Below are 21,146 nucleotides of genomic sequence, written 5' to 3' on the forward strand. Positions count from 1 at the left end.
TCCTGAAGCCTATATATACCGCCGGTCTCTCTCCAAACGCTTGCACCACCCAACTCGTAGCAGTCCCTGTAGCGCACTAGCTCCCGTGCTCCAAGCCATGAAGCCGGCTCAGGCGCTGTTCGCGGTCCTCGCCGCCTGGGCGATGGTCCTGCTGCTGTGCGCCGCGCCGCGGGGCGTCGACGCGGCGACGGCGTGCGACGCCACGAAGCTGACCCCGTGCGCGGGCGCCATCATCGGGAACGCGCCGCCCACCGCCGCGTGCTGCAGCAGGATGAAGGAGCAGCAGCCGTGCATGTGCGCGTACGCGCGCGACCCAAACCTGAAGCGCTACGTCAACTCGCCCAACGGCAAGAAGACCATGGCCGCGTGCAAGGTGCCCGTGCCGAGGTGCTAATGGGTTGCCGCGCGCGCACGGCCGGTGGGTGCTCTGGCCTCTGCCTACGTACGTGAGTCTCTGGCATGCGGGCCTACTTGACAGCGATGCGTCCAGTAGTATGCAGCAGAGGCGCAGCATGCAGTGTTGCTTGTTTCCGTACGTACGTACGTACGTACTTCGATCGTGCCGTGCATGGTTATTGGTTACCGTTGGTGTTGCTGTACTCTCCGCTGCCTGTATCTACCGAGCTCTTCAGCCTCCTATGCGTGTGTATGAATAAAGGCTGTAGTAATGACGTGTGCACTACAAACTACATATATTGTGTGTTTATGAGTCTTCTATTAGTGAAGAGATGATTGTGGTAAAAGTAGCGCAAATTAACAGTAATTTCTTAAATAATGGGCGGATGACTAGTGAAGGTTCGTGGTACTCTCTCCGTTTCCGTTTATAAATATACTTGTTGCTATTGATCACATAATTTGTTCACAAATATTTATATGTGGATGCATACTTTGGTTCATTTGGCATCATTATCCAACATGGTGGGAGTGCATCATTAGTTCACTTGAGCGAGTTGTATCCCTAATGTTTTTTTATGCATGATTTTTCACTTGGGTACCCTATCCCCACTGCCAAGCAGTGCGCTATGAAGAAAAGGACACTCTAATCGTAATAAGTAACAACATGGTTGCTTTGGAGCGATACGGTCAAAACTCAAAAGTGACAAGTAAACTTTGGCAGGATTAAATACAACAAAGAATTCACAAGTTAAATCTCAACTCTTACATTGTCCGATCCCTTCAAAGAAAATTATATTGTTTGTTATGAAAATGAGACATCTTTAAGATCTGACAATTGGCCAAATCGTGAAATTAGGTACCAGATATTCCACAAAATATCTACCAAAGATGTAGTAGGTTTGTATATTGGTGTGATTGTGAGACTCAAGCTCTTGCCTCTAGCCAACCAATATAGATGAAAGACATGAATGTATCCACTGGTGCTATTGTACTATGTACCAGTATTAAAAAAAGTGGTGCTAATGGTCATAAAATTATGAAATAATTTTGAAAACGTTGATACCATGTCCATGCCACAACATTTCAATCCTGAATTTGATGTACGGATTGAGAAACAACAAGAACAAATTCTACTGAAAAGGAAACCTGAAAATAAAGAGAGAAAAGGGAGAATATATCAATTGTTCACTGACATTTATCTTTTTTATTCACCTATATACATCATTTTTTAAGTTGAACTTTTGCGTGATACTCATGCACATCATCCACTATTCAACATAATTTTGGGTGGGTTAAACGATTATGAAGGCAATAAACCTGTGATCCCAACTAAACATGCAATCTTGCATATTTAATTATTATGTTTTACATTTATTCATGACAATTATGATTTTTAACGGTTATTTAATTTCCAGTATTGAACATAAAACCGGTTGTTTTCATATGTTTTTCACAAAAACTGCACATATACCATGAACAAGTCCAACTCGATAGTGGCTGAGCAAGAATCTAAAGGAGTTAAAGGAAACTTCTAGTATTAATATGTTATTATAGACAGGCGAACACCTTGATGGAGTGGTGGACTTCCCTTCAAATTGGGTTAACCCATTTCCGGCTAATCTGAAGCCTCACAATTTCGACGGATATCGATAATCACCTTTTGTCTAAAGGAGCAATGATATGTAATTTTGGCATTGACAGTATGTTAGCACTAAACTCTGTTTGGATTAGCGAGGAGATTGCTCCAGGAATTTTTAGATACATTAGAATTTGAACTAAATGTCAAGGATTTGGATTCAAATACTTGCACCATGTCAGTCACGATGTCCCAATGACTCTGAGGCCCTGATTAGCTTCAATGAAATTAGCATGCTCTCTTTCTTGCCATCCAAAGAAAGTTCACCCGAAGCTCCAAGTGCACATACATGTAGGGGTGGAAACAGATCGAATAGTCCACTTTTCACATTGCTATCTATATTTTAATGCAAATACAAATATAAATTTGAATATACTTGAATGTGAATATGAATCGGATTGTTCAAACCCGAATTCATATTTGGAAATCTACTTGATCGGGTTGTATACAAATATCCTACACCTTTAACGATAAGAATTTTTATTTTGGCACAAAAAAAATCATTCACATTTGGAATTACTAGAATTACCAAAAATTTTAGAAATTTCATTCAAAATTCATGTTGGAAATTTATTTTTTTATCAAATTTGACTGAAATTTAATCCAATTTGATTGGACCGGAATATATAATTTTCATTCACCTCTGAAATGTCTAAACTTTAGCGAAATTTGGTTCCCTGATTGGTGCATACATATATTATCTATTTCTACATCTGAATTCAAAGCAATTCTGATATCCACATTTGAATCTAAATCTTAAAAACAAATTCGGATACATCTATTTTTATATTCGTTTTAAAAATAAATACGGATATGGATATCATATTCGTATTTTGAAGAATACAGATATCGAAAAAAGTAGATATTTGCTATCATTTTTCACACCTACATATATGAACACTACTATGTGTAACTCGGCAGTGGACGTTGCTACGACTTTTTTACCAACTTTTGCCATCCCTCCATCAGTTCAGCATTCTTCCCGTTCTACTAACCCCACCCACTAAGCTCTTGACTCTTCAGAAAAGGATAGTCCCGTTCATACAGAAAAGAGAGAGAAAGAGATTAACACATCACCTATCCGTACAATTTGATGCTCCACGCGTCAGGTCCGTGAGAGCCCTGCACATGGATGCGCAACGAACTCGATCAGTAGTGGAACGGTGTGTCAGTCCTCCAGTGCATGCTTGATGCTTCCGCGATGTGATCCTGTTTCTCACGTACCAACCTTCATCAGGGCACGAGCTTTCCTACACCGCGAGCGAACGATGGAGACGATGAAGAAAGGTTGCACACCTACTGCTTACGCCGCGCTTCACCTACTGCAAGGGCTATAAATACACCACGGATCACTCCGTTCTCCGCAGCACACACCATCGTCTCACACTGTCCCGTGTTCTACATACTCTGAGATCAGTCTGGCAGGCCACTGTCATTTCATCCCATCCTCCTAACATGGCAGCGAGCAAGGCGTCTCTCGTGCTCTTTCTGGTGGTGCTCACGGTGTCAAGCGCCGTGTTGAGCCTCTCCCCTGGCACGGGCGCGGCGACGACGTGCACCCCGACGCAGCTGACCCTGTGCGCGCCCGCCATCGTGGGGAACGCGGCGCCGGCGGCATGCTGCGCGAGGCTCAAGGCGCACTCGGCGAGCTGCTTCTGCAGGTACAAGAAGGACCCGAACCTGCAGCGCTACGTCAACTCCCCCAACGACAAGAAGGTCTTCGTCGTCTGCAAGGTGCCTGTCGGTGATATAGGAATCAGGGGTCCTCGAGTCTCAAAGTCAGGACAGTAGAATGCCACGTGACGCTTTTTCTTGGGGACTATCTCCCCAGATTCGAGAAGACCCAGTTCCAGGAGGGGTGCTCGGGGTCATAAACAGTGGTCCCCGAGTACCCGAGTTCCCCGAGGATCCGAGAAGTCAGTTCCGGGATAGGGTGCTCGAGGCCATAAACAGTGGACCCTGAGTACCCGAGTTCCCCGATGATCCGAGAAGACAGTTCCGGGAGAGGGTGCTCGGGGCCATGAACAGTAGTCCCCGAGTATCCGAGTTTCCCGAGGACCTGAGAAGACACAGTTCTGGGAAAGGGTGCTCGGGGTCATGAACAGTTGTGCCCGAGTAACTGAGTTCCCCGAGGACCTGAGAAGCCCCTTGCCGGTGGACCCTACAAGAGCTCAGCGGTGAGGTGTCAATTGGTGAGAGGTCCGATGCTGCATTTAAGAGGGAGCGTGGCCTCACTTCCAACCACTCCCACCACGTCTGCTGTCAGTCCCTGCCACCGCCTGGCAGGGAGGCATAGGGACATTTAATGCGACGGGTCCTATCGCACGTCATCCTGCGCGGTTTGGAGATATCGTCGCTGAGCTCGAGGCATATCGCCTGTCGCCCTGCTATGTCAGGCCTGCTCTGACCGGGCGGGCATGCGGGGTTGCTCGATGGCTGCCCCGTAGACCCCCCTCCTGCACCCGCTAAAAGGTAGCATGATGACGACATGACCGGTCGAGGACGCATTTTCAACCTCCTGTAACATCAAACTACAGCCCTATGATGGTTGTTTTCCATCTATGGCTCATAGGGACTCGTGTCCTCCTTTTTGGGCACGCCAAGCCTCCCTGACGGGATAAAAGGGGGAGCGCGCCCTGGAGAAGAGAACGGACTCAGACAAGTTCAACGAACGTCTTAGAAGACTGAAGCTTAAGCTCAAGCACAAGTCTGAGAAGCTGAGCAGAGGTTCACCAAGACCGAAGCTCTAGACTTAGATAGAAAACCTTGTAACACAAGAGATCCAGAGAAAGGCATTCCCAGAGCATTTATAGCATACACACAGGAGTAAGGTATTACGCTGCATGCGGCCCGAAACTGTCTAAAGCCCCTCAAGCATTTACTCCCACTAGCATCCGATCATTCGCCCCTCCTACATCTCTCATACTCGCATTAATTTCACGTACGAGGTAGATTCGAAATCATCCCCTGGCCGAATCTCAAAGGGGATCCCTCAGGATCCCCACTTGAGGAGTTCATCCTCCGATAGTGCCCCTGCCCAGTTGCTGAGTGCCTAAGCTCGTTCTCGTGCGCGCTCTCATGTAAGTACACACGGATGTCATGGCTTGCTATTACCAGCTAGTTAGCTGCCATATGTCGTGTGATTTAGTACTAATAAAAGAGTGCTCAACTTAGAGTTAATACTTAAAAATAAATTGAGACATAGACACGCAGTTCGCAAACCGTTGAAGGGAGACGCTGTTGCCAGCGGCTGATGGCGTCTTGCCGGAGAATAGAGTGGGAGAAGGGATGGGAGCGAGCATGAGTTGCCTAAGGCTGGAACGGTTGGTGGTGCCGTTGTAATCAGCCGCTGCGCCTTGCGTTTGATACACAGTGATACTCTAGCTCCTATGTGGGCTAAGACAACGATGGTCGCTGTAATAGGGATGTTTCACAAAATAAGCCCTACAACACTAAATATCAGTTGGAAAAAGATATTTTTAAGACTATATGACTTATCGTCTGATCAGAACAGGGCTCGTACGATTAGTACCCTAGTCGCAGACGAAAATCTTGCGACTAGCTCTTACTGGTCGCATAACAGGTATTCATCTAACTATTAGGATGCATTTAATGCCATCTATTTAAGTGTTTTTCTTCCATAGTCACTCCTTTTCGGTGAGTGAGGTCATGGACAGGAGTGGTAGAGCAGTAACACGTCCCGTAGTATGTAGGAAGGCATCCACCATAATTAAAACGGGTTGCTAGACAACTCTTTATACTCTAAATAAAATCACACGATCGAATGAGAAAACTCTGGTCCGGTCGTTTTCGCTGGACCGAGCCATCCAGCATAACGAGGGAATATTCCCTGGCATGGGATCGCTCTGTCCGCTCCCGTCCTGGTCGTCCGCTAACCAAACACCGTGTTTCCTGGATGGCCATCTCCGTCCGGACATCCAAACACACGCTTAGAGACGGCAGAAAGAAAAATAGCGAAAGGTTAAACTTCGATTTAATGCAAATGACACCAATCGAACCAAAACAAATGATGCACACTAGAGCATCAAAGTATAAGCAGAATGCATGATTAAAAGTGTAGTGCAACATATACGATAACGTAGCCTAGCTCACAACTCATAACGTATACTCCACAAGTGTCAGCAGTCAGACCACCGCCTGGAGATCAGACTGCAGGCAATGCGGCTGTCAGACCGCTGCATGCCTGGCGGTCAAACCGCTAGGAGTCTGACGCCAGCAGCAATCCGCGCCACCGCTTTCCACACATGACGAACCCTTCCAACTATAAAAGCGATTTGATTCGTCAACCACGACCTTCACTTCGATACTGCTCCGAATACAACACATAGGTGCATAATATAACAAGTTTATACATATTAGAATGAAGATTTAAAAAGAAACTTTAGTGGGTTTTTTTAGTGACGTTGACACCCTTTAATAACCCACGTCTTAAGTATTTTTAGCTACTTCATTAAACCAAGCTCTGATACCACGTTGTAAGGAACCATCTAAATAGTATTCTAATTAATCATCGGGATGATTATTTGCTTAATCACGACCATGATATTTAATTAGAATACCATCCCGGTAGTCACGGCACGTGTTTTGTGCAAGATCGAAACACATATCTTTTCAACATATAGCATCACAATAGAGCTTAAAAAAGAACGAGTAATTAAATTATATTACGAGTTCTTAAGTATTCAACCATTTATAATAATTTATAACAAAAAATTAGAGAAACTACGCAGCGAAAAAGTACATCTATTAACACCAAAAGCTAAGTGAAGCTATATGCCCTTGTGTTCCATCCAAAAGCACGCCACATGAATAGTTTGCACTACTCATTCCCACCACCTACACCGGTGGATGTGAAGTAGCTAAACACGGACTCCTCCTCACTGTTAGAACCTGAAAGAGTAGCATGAGTACGAAGGTACTCGCAACTTAATACATAATTGGTATATATAATAGACTCACTTCAAGGAGATTACATTGATGTATTAGTAAGGAATCGGTCACATGGTTAAGTAAATTTTATAAGCAAAATGCAACTTGACATACATATATGAGCTTCTATATTTTACACCAGGTATCATTCTATCCCGTAATTATTACAAGAAAATATATAACTGGAACCAAAATAAACATATCTATAAATAGAACCAGCTCAACCATAACCAAACATGACATACAACAACATCCTACATTCGCGACTTTACGATCGATATAGATGGACAGAAGCATGCTCATGATCAATAGCGCGGCAATTTGAATTGTTCTTACACTCTATAGGGGGTACAACTTTACCCACACGATCCGGGTCCATCCTCTTAGTCCCCGAGATAACCTTTCTCATATCCGAAACTACCTATTTTCACATGTCCATATGGCACCGGGGTTACCGCGAGCGTATCCCGGCTCTCCACCACCTTGCTTCTCCTTTATTTTTCTTACATGTCATAGGGTCGCAAGGTAAGCATCAGCATGGCGTATAATACTCAGCTTATTTGTCCATTATCCGAATATGTGGTTGTACAGAAAGTGTTAAAGCCAATGACATTGACGGACGATGCTTAAACAATGCAAGTAGTATATGGTATTCGGGTTCATCTCCTGACTTACCCCTAACACCGCCCACATCTTCCCCCAACCGCACATCTTATACAAACCACATCATGTCATTGTGTTTGTAAACAATAAGTAAGCCCTAAACTTGCGAACAACATGTGAACTATTGCTCGACTTCTACCGATGACCTAAGCATTGCTAAGACTATCGAACAAACTTGTAAGTTAGACATCAATAATGTTAGCAAGGCTATAAGGATATGAATAATCAACAACTCAAGGTAGAAATAATGTAATTCATCAACATAGGTTCTACCCATCTAAACCCGACAATGGACTCACTACTCATGCAAACATATATAGAGCGTAATTTATCAAGTTATACAATAAGAGATCCAAAGTAGTATATTGAGTATGTTTAGATATTTATCTTGATGCTCTGGTGGTTTCCCTAGTACTCCTGGCGCAACACTCACAAAACTCTGGTAGATTGGTGTCACCTTCACTCGCTTGGAATGTCGGTGTAATGCTCTCTAAACGAATTAAGAATGCATTACAAAAATAATTAAATGGTGAAAAAGTGTGCATATGATGCATGCTTGAAAATTAATAGAGCATCGTGTTTTGAAAATATTTACAAAAAACCATTAAATGATTAGGGTTCCAAAGTTTGAAACCTCGAATAAGGCAACCTAAGTGCATATAACTTTAAGTGGTTAGCGGTCAAACCGGTGTTAAAGTGGCGATCAAACCACTGGCATGAAAAAGGTTTTGGCTTTTGGTGGTCAGACCGACGATATGCCTGCGGTCAAACCGGCCCTATTGGTGATCAGATCGTGAGATCCTACCGGCGTCACTTTGCGGAGCCACCGACGAAGGCTTCGGCGAGACCTTCGACCATGAAGCATACCAAAATACTCTATGGGACTAGTAGAGTACTTCTAAAGTGATCTGAATAATATTCACCGAGCTAAACTCAAAATACCCTATGGATAAGCTCTAAGCTAGGTTGAACTCAAAATACCATACGACATGGGGATCGACTCGAGCTTGGAAATGATAGAAAAAGGGTAGGGGATGGCTGACCATAGTATAGGGAAACATTCTATTGGAGGGGATCACTTTGGAGAACTTCAATTTTGAGATCGGGCTCTGGGGTGGTTTGGGCTTGAGGTGGATGAACTCGTGTGGAAATTTCACCGACGATGAGGGCAAAGGGGATGAGCTCGAGGAAGCCTTCGAGGATCTCGAGAAAGTCCTCTCTGTCGATCTCCGGTTATCGTGGGCATCGAGGTGGTCTCTCTTTCTCTCTCTTGGTGTGGGTGAAGGAGTGAGTGAGAGTGAGAGTGTGAGAGATAGTGAGAGAGAGAGTTGGCCGACTCGCTTAAGTGGAGCCTCTGCGTTGTGGTGGTTAGACCATGAAAAGGGTCGATCAAACCATAGAAAGCCCATGTGACAAATCTAAGTGGCTACCCCCTGGGGTCAGACTCGAGTGGCGTGCTTTTGAGTGGAGCCTAAGGACATATGATTTTACCTAGTTGTTATTCATAGATGTCACTTTCCGTTGCGTAGTATCTCTATAAATTATTGTGAATGATAATCTTCTTAATGTTCGTAATATAATTTAATTATTTGCTCTTTCTTAAGCTTTGTTGTGATGTTACCTATTGAAAACGTATATATTCCGATCTTAGACACAAAACAGGTGCCGGCACTAGCGGAATGATATTCTAGTTAATCATTATAGTTGTGATTATTTAAATGATCGACTTAATAGTTAATTAAAATACTATTTGGACGGTTCCTCACAAGAGAGCTTTAGAGTTTCGGGTGCGGAAATTGAGGGAGAGGGCAGAGGTAAAGAAGCAGGCCCGGTTATGTATTCCTGCAACACTGCGCCAACTTATATGACGTTGTACCTTTGAAATACGGCGCCACATCCTTTGGCACCATACTAGGCCACGTCATCTAGGCATTTCCAGCGTGTATCCGACATGGCAGAGTATGGTGCCAATATTAATGGTGTCATGAAATGGATCTACGACGCCACTATATATAAAAATTGTTTTAAAAAATAACAAAAAATAAAAACTCCACAAGAAACAAAGAGCTCGCGTAGAAATGTCTAACAGAAAGAGGTATCATAGTCGTAGAAAGAGACTCATGTCACAACTCACCAGAGAGCATAATGAGCAATTTGGTGCCACAACACTGGAGAAGCTGAAGATAATTCAAAGGATAAGAATAAAATAAATAAATTGTAACAAACCTAGCCGCATAAATTTGCACGGTTCATATTTCTAGTTCACAGTATAGGAGTAGATAAGCATGCCTGTATAACACGTATGAACAAGTTAAGCACATGATATGATCGTGCGAAAGAGAATAGGCTTATCAAAGCTTGAAATTACACCAATCTTCATTGTTGCGTACGCTAGCGGAAATCCCGCGCCTCAAACCCCCTCTCTCTCCCTCTTCTCTCACCGACAGCAAGCCCCGTGTGTTGGTAGGGTCTTCCTCTTTACACAGATTCTCGATGTGCTACTCGCCTCTCAGGTTAGGGTTCAAGGCTAGGGTTATGGTTCTAGGTGGAGTGGGCTGGGCTTATAGGGATGGTTAGGACTGGTGGTGAGACAAGTGGTGGGCGGTGAGGCAAAGTTGGCATCCGAAGCCACGAGTGGCAAGAAGGCGGAGGGCGGGGATGACAATGGGGGTGTCAAATCAATAGGCAGGCAAAGTTGGGTTAATGTAGTGGCATGGATGAAGTAGGAGGACGGTGAGCACTTCCTGAAGGCAGAGAAGGAGAGCAGCCTGAGCCTACAGGGCTTACCAAAGAAGAAGAGGGAGAAAGGAATAGGTGGAGGAAGAATAACGGAGGGTGCGTGTTGCTCAATTATTCTCCGCGCACACAGACACAAAGGACCCCTCAGACTCTCATCATTTAAGACCTCAGAAGACTTGTAGTATGCATATCCTCCCTGTTACCCAGTATATCTAGGAGTGAAACGACTAGTGCTTCAACCCCCTGTGTCGATAGTGTACAACACATCTTCGACCGTTGGACTTGTGAGGAAAAATTTGTGAATATCGATCCTTCCTTGCCTGGATTATGAAAGATCACCAACCTAATTAAAAAATAAAAATATGGACTGATTGTAACTATTGCGTATTTATTCTGACGAATTTATTCTCTCCATACTGACATATTGGAATATTGCGTACGTCGGGTTGGCTGAACGGTCCATATAGGGCATATGCCTGCATCATACATAGACATCCCTGAATCTGAAAATGTTCTTCTTATTTTTTTGTTCCGGTCCCTTCGGTAATCACGCATTCGTGGCGCCGGTAGCAGCGGCAGGTCATGGCCCTACACACTTAACAATACCATCCGCTTTAATCCTTTTTCTCACTTTACACACCAGCAACTCGCATGCTTGCTTCGTGTTGGAATAACAGAAGTCTTCAGGTCCCAATTTCCAAACAATCATGGACAAGCGGACAAAAAAAAAGAACGAACTAGGACGAAAAAGAATTTGAAACGAGGAACATGTCGCTCATTTGCCACGAACACGAAGCGGGCACGCAGCCATGAATCGAGGCCCCACCGTGCAGCAGACACGGAAAATGCAACCTCGTTTCGGGTGCACACACCGGTTGTATATGCCGATTGTGTGCTTTTAGATTCGAAAAACAATAAAATGGTAAAAAAATCATCCTACCGGAACATACGAATAAATAATTATAACATTTACATATTATATAAAATAATCGAAAAGTGTTATATCTCACAAAAAAATGTATAAAAATCAAAACATTAAAAAATCGGAAAATATGGACATCCCACAGAATAAACCATAGAAACTGACATATTTATATATAATAAAAAAAACTGGAAAGGAGTGGTTGATAAAACTCTAAAATTTCCCTTTGAGGCGGACGCGCGCGCGAGGTCGTCGGCCGATGGCGTGCCACCAGCAACCGAAGACCCAATCACCCAACCGCGCCCAGGCACGGACCCTCGCTGCCACCAACCCTCTCCGAGACCGGCCAAGTCGAAGTCGTGCACCACTGCAAGAATTAAGCTTAGCAGGCTGTCCGCCCGCGCGCCGTCACCACCAAACCACCAGATGTATCGGACATTCGAAAGCAACCAGTTAAGCTAACCATTCGTCGAGACAGCCGTGTCAGTGTGCGTGATTCTCAATCGCGCCATGCTTCGCTTCCTCCTCGTAGCCGTCTCCCTCGCCGCTTCAGGCGGCGCGCCCCCGGTCGCCGGCGAGACTTACTACAACGCCAGCATGTGCCAGACGTCCCTCGCGTGCGGCGGCAACGTCGACGTCCACTACCCGTTCTTCCTCGCCAACGCAACCAGGTCCATCGAGGGGTACACGGCCTACTCCTACTGCGGGTACCCCAGCATGGCGATCACCTGCGAGGGCGGCCGCGCGACCCTGCGGCTCAAGGGCGACAGCTACACCGTCCTCGACATCAACTACGGCAACCACACCGTCACGGTCGCCGACGCGGAGGTGCTGAGCAGCGGCGACTGCCCGAGGGTGACCCACAACGTCACCGTCCCGCCGGACACGTGGCTCAACTTCTCGGCAACGGCCAACGAGAACCTTGTCTTCTTCTACGACTGCGTCTTCACGCCGGCGACGCCCCAGCCGACGTACATCGATCCGATCAACTGCACCAGTTTCCCGGAAGGGAAGGGGATGTCTTTCGTGGCGGCGCAGCCCGTCGTGCGGCCGCAGGAGGAGTGGCCGGTCTGGGCGCTGGCGTGCAAGCCGATGGTCGTCGTGCCGGTGCTGAGAGACTGGCTCCTGAGCCCCGACCCCGAGTATTTGCCGCGGCTGAACAACGATTGGTACGGGCAGGTGCTGAAGCACGGGTTCCAGCTGAGCTGGGACCCGAGCGCGGGGCCGTGCTACGTGTGCGAGCACTCCAAGGGGCAGTGCAGCTACAACCAGAGCGGCGAGTTCATCGGCTGCCTGTGCTCCGACGGCCGCGTGCGCCTCCCGGATTGTGGTAAGTCTCTCTCTCGGTCTCTCTGTTACAAACGTATTTACTTTTTTTTCTTACGTAACTTCACAGACAGACGCGCAAATTTGCATTGCGTCATGTCAAAGTACGAGTATATTACAGTACTGTATTACTGTACCACTTGGGATTTTACATTGACATGCATGCGTACCTTGTAATAGGATCAAACAAAATTATTGTTTTGCCTCAGCTTAGAGTTTATTTGGTTGGACTTATATTTTTTCAAAAACTAATTTTAAAAGTTGTTGTTGAAAAGCTATTTATAGAAAAGTTGTTTTTAAATTACCTTTTTAATACGTATGAAATATACAATATATATAATACATCTCATAACATCATCTTTCATAAGCTAAAAAATTCCTCAAAACTAGCTTCTGACTTCAAATAATAACAACTTTTGCTTATCCGAAGTTATTTCTAAAAACATATTGTTTTGTTCAATTTTCTGCTTCAGAATAGCAAAAACCAACTGAAACTAAACCAAAGGTACCTTAGTCCAGTAGCATTCTCCCGTTTGCTTTTTTGCTCCTCTACTTTGTTTGTAGCTCAGGTGGCAAGGTACCAGAATGGTACCGAGCCGGCCGGGATTTGAACCCTAGTCTCACATCTTGTTCGCGGCTTGCTCGGTGACGGGACTGGCTATCTGCTGGACTGTACCGACTTACTAGAACACTAGAAAACTCAAGTTTCTTCCAATTTTGGTCTCTTCCTGCTCCATCTGTTTCCAGGTCACTCGGTCGGCGGCAGTGGTTTCTGTCTTTCTGATCCTTGCGGAGCGCAGCCATGTGACTGAGTTGACCACTAGTCTTAATTGGTGGGCAGCTATGGTCACCAAACCAAGCATAGGATACATTTCTTGCTGACAAAGTCGCAGTGAAAAACGGTGGCCGTCGTCGATTCTGACCTAGTTTATTGTGGCACAACGGCAAATTTTATTCAGAGTTTCAGACTAGTGACGCGAGCGAACCGAGTTCGATGCTCATCAGCTCATCTTGTTCACATAAGCCATCTACAAGACAGCAAGAGGCGCCTCAACTGTTTGACTTTGGCCTCACTGTACCAGAAATTTCTTCTGCTTGAGCCGCCAAGGAAGGAGAAAGATATTTGAATCCATTGGAATGGATCAACATCCGTGCACCATGTTCTGTTTCCTCTGCTCAGCCATCCTCTCTTGACCTTGACAATGCCACAAATGGACCATGACCACTGCAATGTCTGAACCACCATCTTAAGTACCACACACTCGTCTAGTATTTCTGATCATTCATATACCTCTCTCCTCTCTACGTCTCTCCCCATTGCAATGGTTCATCAAGTAATGGCGCCTTCAGAGCAAATGCGTTGCCTGCATTTAGCACCACTGCTCTTCATCATTCTTCTCTCATCAGTGCCACCCTGCAAGCCACAATCTGATCCCTACTTCCGGTACAGCAACTGCACCCCGACACCGTACCAGTGCGGATCAGTCAAGTTCGACGTCGGTTACCCGTTCTCGGTGACCGGCGTGAACCGGCCGGACTACTGCTCGTTCCCTGGGTACAGCCTCTCCTGCACAAACGACAAGCTGGTGATCGACGAGAATTCCACCGGGTTCCAGGTCACGAGCGTCGACTACGACAACCACCTCCTCACCGTCATCGACCAGAGCCTAGCCGAACAGACGTGCCTGCAGCCCTACCGGAACACCACCATCAACGACACCATGTTCATGTACACCGACCGTGACCAGTTCCTGACGGTGTACATCAACTGCAGCGCCACATCATCGTCGATTCCTTTTGCGTATGATATATTCTCGTGCTTGTCTGGGGGGCGATCCTACTATACGCTGGATAATGGCACGTTGGCGCCGGATGTGATGGGATCATGTACCTCAACTCTGGTGACTCCGTACAACTCAACGATGGCGGGCTCACTGGCTGCCGGGAATTCCAGCCTTGGGGATGCGATAAAAGGCGGTTTCGCGGTGAAGTGGAAGGCGGGTACGGGGTGGTGTGGAGACTGTCGGTATTCCGGAGGGATCTGCGGATATAATGGTAGCTATCCTAGTGATCAAACATGTTTCTGCCCTGATGGCCCATCTATTGGGTCGTGTTCTTCAGGTATCTTCTGTCCTCAAATCAAAACTTTCACATGTCAAGGTTGATTCAGGGCTGCTATGCAGCATATTTGTTTTGTTAAGGACAATAGCCTTTGATAGAAAATAATATAATCGTGCTATTTAGGCTCTATCCTTTTGGTAGTATTAGACAGGTAAAAACTCAAAGGGAAGGGTTCTGCGTGTGATGTCTTGTTCTGACCTGAATATATATGAACTTTGCTGGAGCTCCCATCTACTTACCGAATTCAATCTTTGACCATGGTGCATTTGACATGGTCCAAATTACCCGAAACTGCTTACGCTACCTGGATGGAAAATTCAGATATCTTTTGAATTGGTCTATTATTTGTTTCTGAAAACATTTTCATCTTTGATGTTGACACTGCACCTATACGTATAGTTAATTGTTGACTATAGAAGATTAGGAGATACAGCAAAATTAATTCTTATGACTCAAGGTAAACCGAGTACTCCACTAGAATCTTTCATAAACATAAAGATGAAATTTGGTGAGGATAATAGTTCTTTGACAAGTCTAAGATACTAACCAAGGAGATAAATTTGTAACTAGCTTGAATTGCAATAAGACATAATTAATTGGGAGTTTCTTGTAGCACTAAGTTATTACTGGTAGCCTTGGTTTGTCCATTGTTAAAAAAAATTCTTATTTTGCAGGGCTGAAGAAATCCAGTAAAAAAGCAATTGCTATAGGTAATTTCTGAAATCTTGGCCTACTTTACCAGTGATACGAAAATCTTACATGCATGTACTGTAAAGTTCTTTTATTTGGTGAAGTATCTATAATTTTGAAGACTTCGTTTTGATTATTAGCCTATCCAGTCAGAAAAATTCCATGGGTCAGCTATATATTGATCAATGATCTTTTTCTGAAGTTTTGCGTTAGCTGCAGTGAAGATTGAAAATTGGAAATATGTCAGGTACTAAAAACACATAAAAAACGTAAAAAGTTTATTGTGAGCCTAATAGTGAGTGCAAAGTGCTAGAAAGTAAAGCAACCAGGCGTGCAACACTAACCTATATTGTTATCATACAACTTCCTACATCAATCCACATGGTCTTTCATGAACAGTATTTTTCATCACCGTCTGCAAATCTGAAACTTCAGGAACCTCCGTAGCTGCCGGGGTTTTCTTCTTGCTTCTCGTGGTCGTGTCGTTCTTGTACATCCGTAAGACAAGACAGTACAAGATGACCTCGTCCTCCAGGCTCCTCAAATACACTGCATCTGGCGACACGCCGCGTTCCAAATGGAACTGTGACATGGAGATGGAGTCCGGCAGTGTCCATAGCCCACAAAGGCACCACTTCACATATGAGGAGCTGGAGGAGGCAACGGAAGGCTTCAGTAGCACAAGAGAGATCGGCGATGGCGGCTTCGGCACCGTGTACAAAGGTACACGCACTAGCATGTTCCTAGGCCTAGGCCAGCTATGATTTTCAGTGTGGCGTGTACTTGATCAAATTGGATTGGGTTGTTTTGACATGTTTAGGGCATCTCCGAGATGGGCGCGTCGTGGCCGTGAAGCGCCTTTACAACAACAGCTGCCGGCACGTGGAGCAGTTCCTGAACGAGGCGGCCATCATCTCCCGGCTGCGCCACCCGAACCTCGTCATGTTCTACGGCTGCACGTCCAGCCGCAGCCGCGAGCTCGTGCTGGTGTACGAGTTCGTGCCCAACGGCACGGTTGCGGACCACCTCCACGGCCACCGCGCGCCGGAGCGCGCACTGACGTGGCCGCTCCGCCTGAACATTGCCGTTGAGGCGGCCGCGGCGCTCGCGTACCTCCACGCCGTCGAGCCGCCGATCGTGCACCGCGACGTCAAGACCAACAACATCCTCCTCGATGCCGACTTCCACGTCAAGGTCGCCGACTTCGGGCTGTCCCGCCTCTTCCCGCTCGACGTCACTCACGTCTCCACCGCCCCGCAGGGCACCCCAGGGTAAAGCCAAGATCGATGCATACTCAATTGCAGTTTACACCAAAATCACGACATTGACCGTAAGAAACTCGTGTTTCTGTGACATGTTCTGCGTGACATAGGTACGTGGATCCAGAGTACCACCAGTGCTACCAGCTCACCGACAAGAGCGACGTGTACAGCTTCGGCGTCGTCCTGGTGGAACTCGTCTCATCGAAACCCGCCGTGGACGTCACCCGTGACCGCAACGAGATCAACCTGGCCGGCATGGCCGTCAACAAGATCCAGCGTGGCCAGCTCGACGAGCTGGTAGACCTCAAGCTCAGGTACGGCTCCGACGAGGCGACGAGGAAGGCAATGACGATGGTCGCCGAGCTGGCGTTCCGGTGCCTGCAGCAGAACGGCGAGATGCGGCCACCGATCAGGGAGGTGCTCGACGCCCTTAGGAGCATACAGGAGGACGGGTCCAAGAAGAAAGACCCGCTCCTCGCGCCCCGCTCCCCTGACACCGTCCATGCTCCGTGGGACAGCATGAGTACAACGGCCAGCATTAGCCAGTGAGTACCTGCTCTCTAGCAGGGATCAGATCCATGGAAGTTTTGGGATTTTGGCCGCTTGTTGATGTAAATTATGCTGGTCTTGAATTTTTTGAAACTGGTAGAATGTACATATGAGCAGTGATCGTGTCTGATACTGCGGCAGCTGGTAACGCTCGTGGTACAAGTTTTTTTTTTTTTTTTTTTTTGAGGAACTGCGCGTGGTACAAGTAATTACTGGGGAAAGTTTCCTTTCTCAGTGTCCGAGCCCGGCTTTTAAACGGTGTAGTTGTCAAGATATACTTGTGGGCCATATAGCTGTCAAAACAAAAACAAACCGGGGCAACATACAGTTTTGAGTTGTGACCCATCTAATTAGGCCCATCCAACCAGCATAACTACTATTCCTCAAGAACTTACTGGGCTTGATGCGATGATGACAATGGTCGCCGAGCTGGCGTTCCAGGACCAGGAGGCACGGAACTTGGCGGCCCAACTTCATCTACTTGAGCTTGGGGTCTCCAAAATTTCACCGCTGCGTGGCGCAGCGGTGCGCTGGACACTCAGAAAAAGGGTAGGCGAGTGCGCGTGACGTGATGGCGCAAGCGTGGGCGCCCGCGCCACCAAGGCGCCAGGCAGCCGGCAGGCGCGCGAGGGCCGAGGGGCTCGTGCCGCGCCCGGTCCCGGGACGCGCCGTCGCCCCGCTGCACGTGCCGGCCCCGCTGCACGGCACCCGTTTTCTCGCGGCAGGCCAACGCTGCCACGCGTGACGCCGACGGATGCGCGAGGTGGCACATGTCGATGCCGAAGAGGCCACCCGCCTGAGCTTGCGAATGCGTGGCGTTGGGCCCGTTGGGTACGTCACGAACCACTGCGTTTGGTCTTTGGCAGATGCCGCCGGGCAAGCGGATCCACGAATACTGCTCCACATTCACATAAGGCCACGTACAATGCGTACATGTGGCCAGCCGTTTGTGGGAGGTTGCTAATTTTTCACGCCACCGTGGAGCTTGGCCTGAGCGCTTGCATGTGCGTCGCTGCTCGCAAAGGCGTCGGCGCTTGGAGTCGTTTGAGCATGGAAAATGACGGTTTAAGTGTGGAGATTAGTGTGAAAAATTAGCAATTTGCATTGTAGATTAAGACTGATGCAAATGTTTCTTTATCATCTCTCATTAAACGTCTATCTAAGCACCTTTGCGTTGTACATACCCTAAGTGGTTTGGGAAGTGTTCTCCTGGAGCGTACGTACGTGTAACGTGTTGGCATGCATGATTCACGCTGGGTCTCAACTCTCAAGACAGGTCATCAGGTTCGCGAACACCAGGTAATACCGTTACAAGTCTTCTATGCAAACGATCGAGCAGTGAGGCAGTGACTCTTTTTTCTGTCCCGTTCGTTACCTGATACTGACATGAATCGAGGACCTTATTGAGTAGTCCTTGACCTTCTATGCCGGGGCGATTTGTGGAAATGATCTACGTTGGCTGTCCCCGTCATCGTCGCCTTCACCCTTTTTTCTTACTACTCAGTAATTCTTTTTTTAACGATGTTTTTTCTTAATTCTGGAAATGATCAGTTCGGCCGAACTAATGCTGCAACCATGATCGATCATAGATAGTGGATCTGGATTGGTTTGTTTCATGCGAAGTGATTTAAACCATTTTGGAAACGATGACCCATTGTTTTCCACTGGGCAGCTGGCCACTGGCGTCCAATGCAAGAGCTGGCCACTCCCTGGCCTTTCCTTTTTCGAAGGCATACATATACACTCGGATCCTACTAGCTTCTGTCTAATATCACTCATGAGAAGCTGCTGATCACCCTTTCTCCAACTCAACCGTATAGCTGATTAAATGTTATCTTCGTCTCTAGTGGTTACTGACTAGGACACACGCATCCACGCATTAATATATGCTTATACTCCTGTGGCAACCTGAAGACCTAACAAAGTTTATTATATCTCTAAATAGATGATACAGTAGCCTGGATCCCGGTTGAATTTATCAGCTTGTTGGTTCATATTCCAATCGATATATGCTACTCCCGGACGATCTAGATGGCGACGTAACGGATCGGAAAGGCAACTTTGTATGGAGTGTGGACACATATGTTATCTTATCTGTGTATATTTTTATTATCTGATATTTATCTATCCATTAATTATCTTACTACTTATAATTTTTTAATCTATTCTATGATTTTTTTAACTACATATCTAATACGAATCTCAACGTAAATAAATAATCCTAATAGCATATGTATGTGCAAAAGCCAGTAGAATTTTCTATTCCCGTGACGCATAAAACGTATGGATCCGGGCTTGGGTGGGGAGACGGGAGAGCAGCCGAATACTTCCAAATTTCTCCCATGATCTGGCCGTGCTTAATAAGGTCCTTCTAAGCAGTGCAAAGAAGAGTTAACTAGTTAACTGACCAGTGTTGTATTAGTAGTATATCCGAAAGCACCCTTTCAGAATGTGGAGGAGGCAACCAGGGACACTGCTGCTTGTGCTCTGATGCTTCTTCCATTCTGGGAATTGTTTTATGCTAGCAAATCTGAAACTGAAAGTGATCCAAGTTCTGAAATGTTGACTGCGAAGTCAGAGCTGGACAGAGACCCTGTAAAAATCAGTACAGTACCACGTGACATGTCTGAATTGCACCCTTGATCTGGTAACACCATACTTAATTTCGTTGTCAACGTCACATTCTACTATGTACAAATGGATTCGACATTATCTATGGGAGACATCAGACATCGTTCCAGGGCATCGCCATCAGATTTTCTACGCGGCACGCATTGTTTTCTACTATGTCGTAGCTGGAGCTGACACGGCAGCGGGCCATACGTGCACTGACTGCATGCAGGGGCGGATCCACAACATCGAATCATTCGTGCCACTGAACAATAATATTGTTAAAGTCATATGACCATCTCCTACTTAACAACGGTTTTACAAAAGCATTTAGCTATTGTCATTAGTATCATAGGACACCAATCAATACACTATAGATCCACCGCTGGCTAGATCCGGCAACGAGATGGGTCGAAGCCGGGTGCAGCAAAAATACACCTAACCAAAAATCCGATCTAAGTCTGAAATAACTAACGGGTTCATCCCCGATCTCTAACCCAACGGGGGTCCCACTGGTGAGAGCTAGGTGCCGAGTGCCGCGATGGCTTGGGGTGAGCGGCGCTAAGGCAAGTGGGCGGCGGTGCTGATTCGATGGGCTGAGCCAGTTAGGCTGGCAACTGTGCACTCGTTATCGGGCGCCCGTGAGCGAAAAATTATCCTCACGCTCGACCCGAACACCTATCGGGTCCCTAATCCGTAACCCCCACAAGGCAAATTTTGCACCCACCCTGTCCCCACTGGGTCTAAAACCTGTGGGGACCGGACTCGTCCCGACTCGTTGTCAGCCCTACCGCTGGTTGCATGACATCTTAGATCAAAAAAAAAATCCCTAAGGGTTGTTTGGATCTGCCTAGGCGGAGCCATACCACCCGTAGCCCACTCTCCTTCTTCAACCTCCACCAGGCTGGGGCTCCTCCACTGCGGCCCCCTACCGCTGCTCATCGCAGTAATGGTCGCTAGCGTCTTTGTTGGTGCCGCGTCTTTCCATTGCACCCTCCTATCCCCTCCCTCCACGCACGACTGGTGATGTCCCACCACCTCGCCTTATCGCCCACCTCCGGTCATCAACACCTTGACCCCACCCTTCCCTAACCATTGCAGCCGCTCTCCCCATCCATCGCCCTTATGCCTCCCACGACTCTGACAATATCACTACCGCACTACCATGCTACCACACACTGTCGGTCCGACCGCTAGCCTAGGCAATCCTTCTAAGCCTGGCAACCGATTACTCAAATCCTAACCCAAGTCGTCAACGAGCACCTTGGACGAACCAGATAAT

The 21,146-nt window shown here is 46.8% G+C and overlaps 3 protein-coding genes across 4 annotated transcripts; all 3 read left to right on the forward strand.

The window, feature by feature from the left end:
• The first annotated feature begins 38 nt into the window (after positions 1-38).
• Positions 39-686, forward strand: LOC133884878 (non-specific lipid-transfer protein 2-like). The gene has a single exon (XM_062324457.1). The coding sequence runs from the start codon at positions 98-100 to the stop codon at positions 392-394; it is 297 nt and encodes a 98-aa protein (XP_062180441.1). The 5' UTR covers positions 39-97; the 3' UTR covers positions 395-686.
• A 2,662-nt stretch (positions 687-3,348) lies between these two features.
• On the forward strand, positions 3,349-3,823 carry LOC133884171 (probable non-specific lipid-transfer protein 2). Its single transcript, XM_062323524.1, has one exon. It carries the CDS (start codon positions 3,488-3,490, stop codon positions 3,821-3,823), a length of 336 nt encoding a protein of 111 aa, XP_062179508.1. The 5' UTR covers positions 3,349-3,487.
• A 7,760-nt stretch (positions 3,824-11,583) lies between these two features.
• LOC133885772 (LEAF RUST 10 DISEASE-RESISTANCE LOCUS RECEPTOR-LIKE PROTEIN KINASE-like 1.2) lies at positions 11,584-17,700 on the forward strand. Of its 2 annotated transcripts, none has more exons than XM_062325519.1 (5): positions 11,584-12,636; positions 15,428-15,463; positions 15,879-16,166; positions 16,264-16,714; positions 16,816-17,696. In XM_062325519.1, the coding sequence occupies exons 1-5, from the start codon at positions 11,817-11,819 to the stop codon at positions 17,252-17,254; spliced, it is 2,034 nt and encodes a 677-aa protein (XP_062181503.1). In that variant the 5' UTR covers positions 11,584-11,816; the 3' UTR covers positions 17,255-17,696. The 2 variants fall into 2 exon arrangements, with proteins under 2 accessions (XP_062181503.1, XP_062181504.1); XM_062325520.1 differs by lacking the exon at positions 11,584-12,636 and adding an exon at positions 12,651-14,753 and having other exon boundaries at positions 16,816-17,700.
• The last annotated feature ends 3,446 nt before the right edge of the window (positions 17,701-21,146 follow it).

The sequence above is a fragment of the Phragmites australis genome, chromosome 11 (assembly GCF_958298935.1).
Source record: "Phragmites australis chromosome 11, lpPhrAust1.1, whole genome shotgun sequence".
In the NCBI taxonomy this organism is placed as follows: domain Eukaryota; kingdom Viridiplantae; phylum Streptophyta; class Magnoliopsida; order Poales; family Poaceae; genus Phragmites; species Phragmites australis.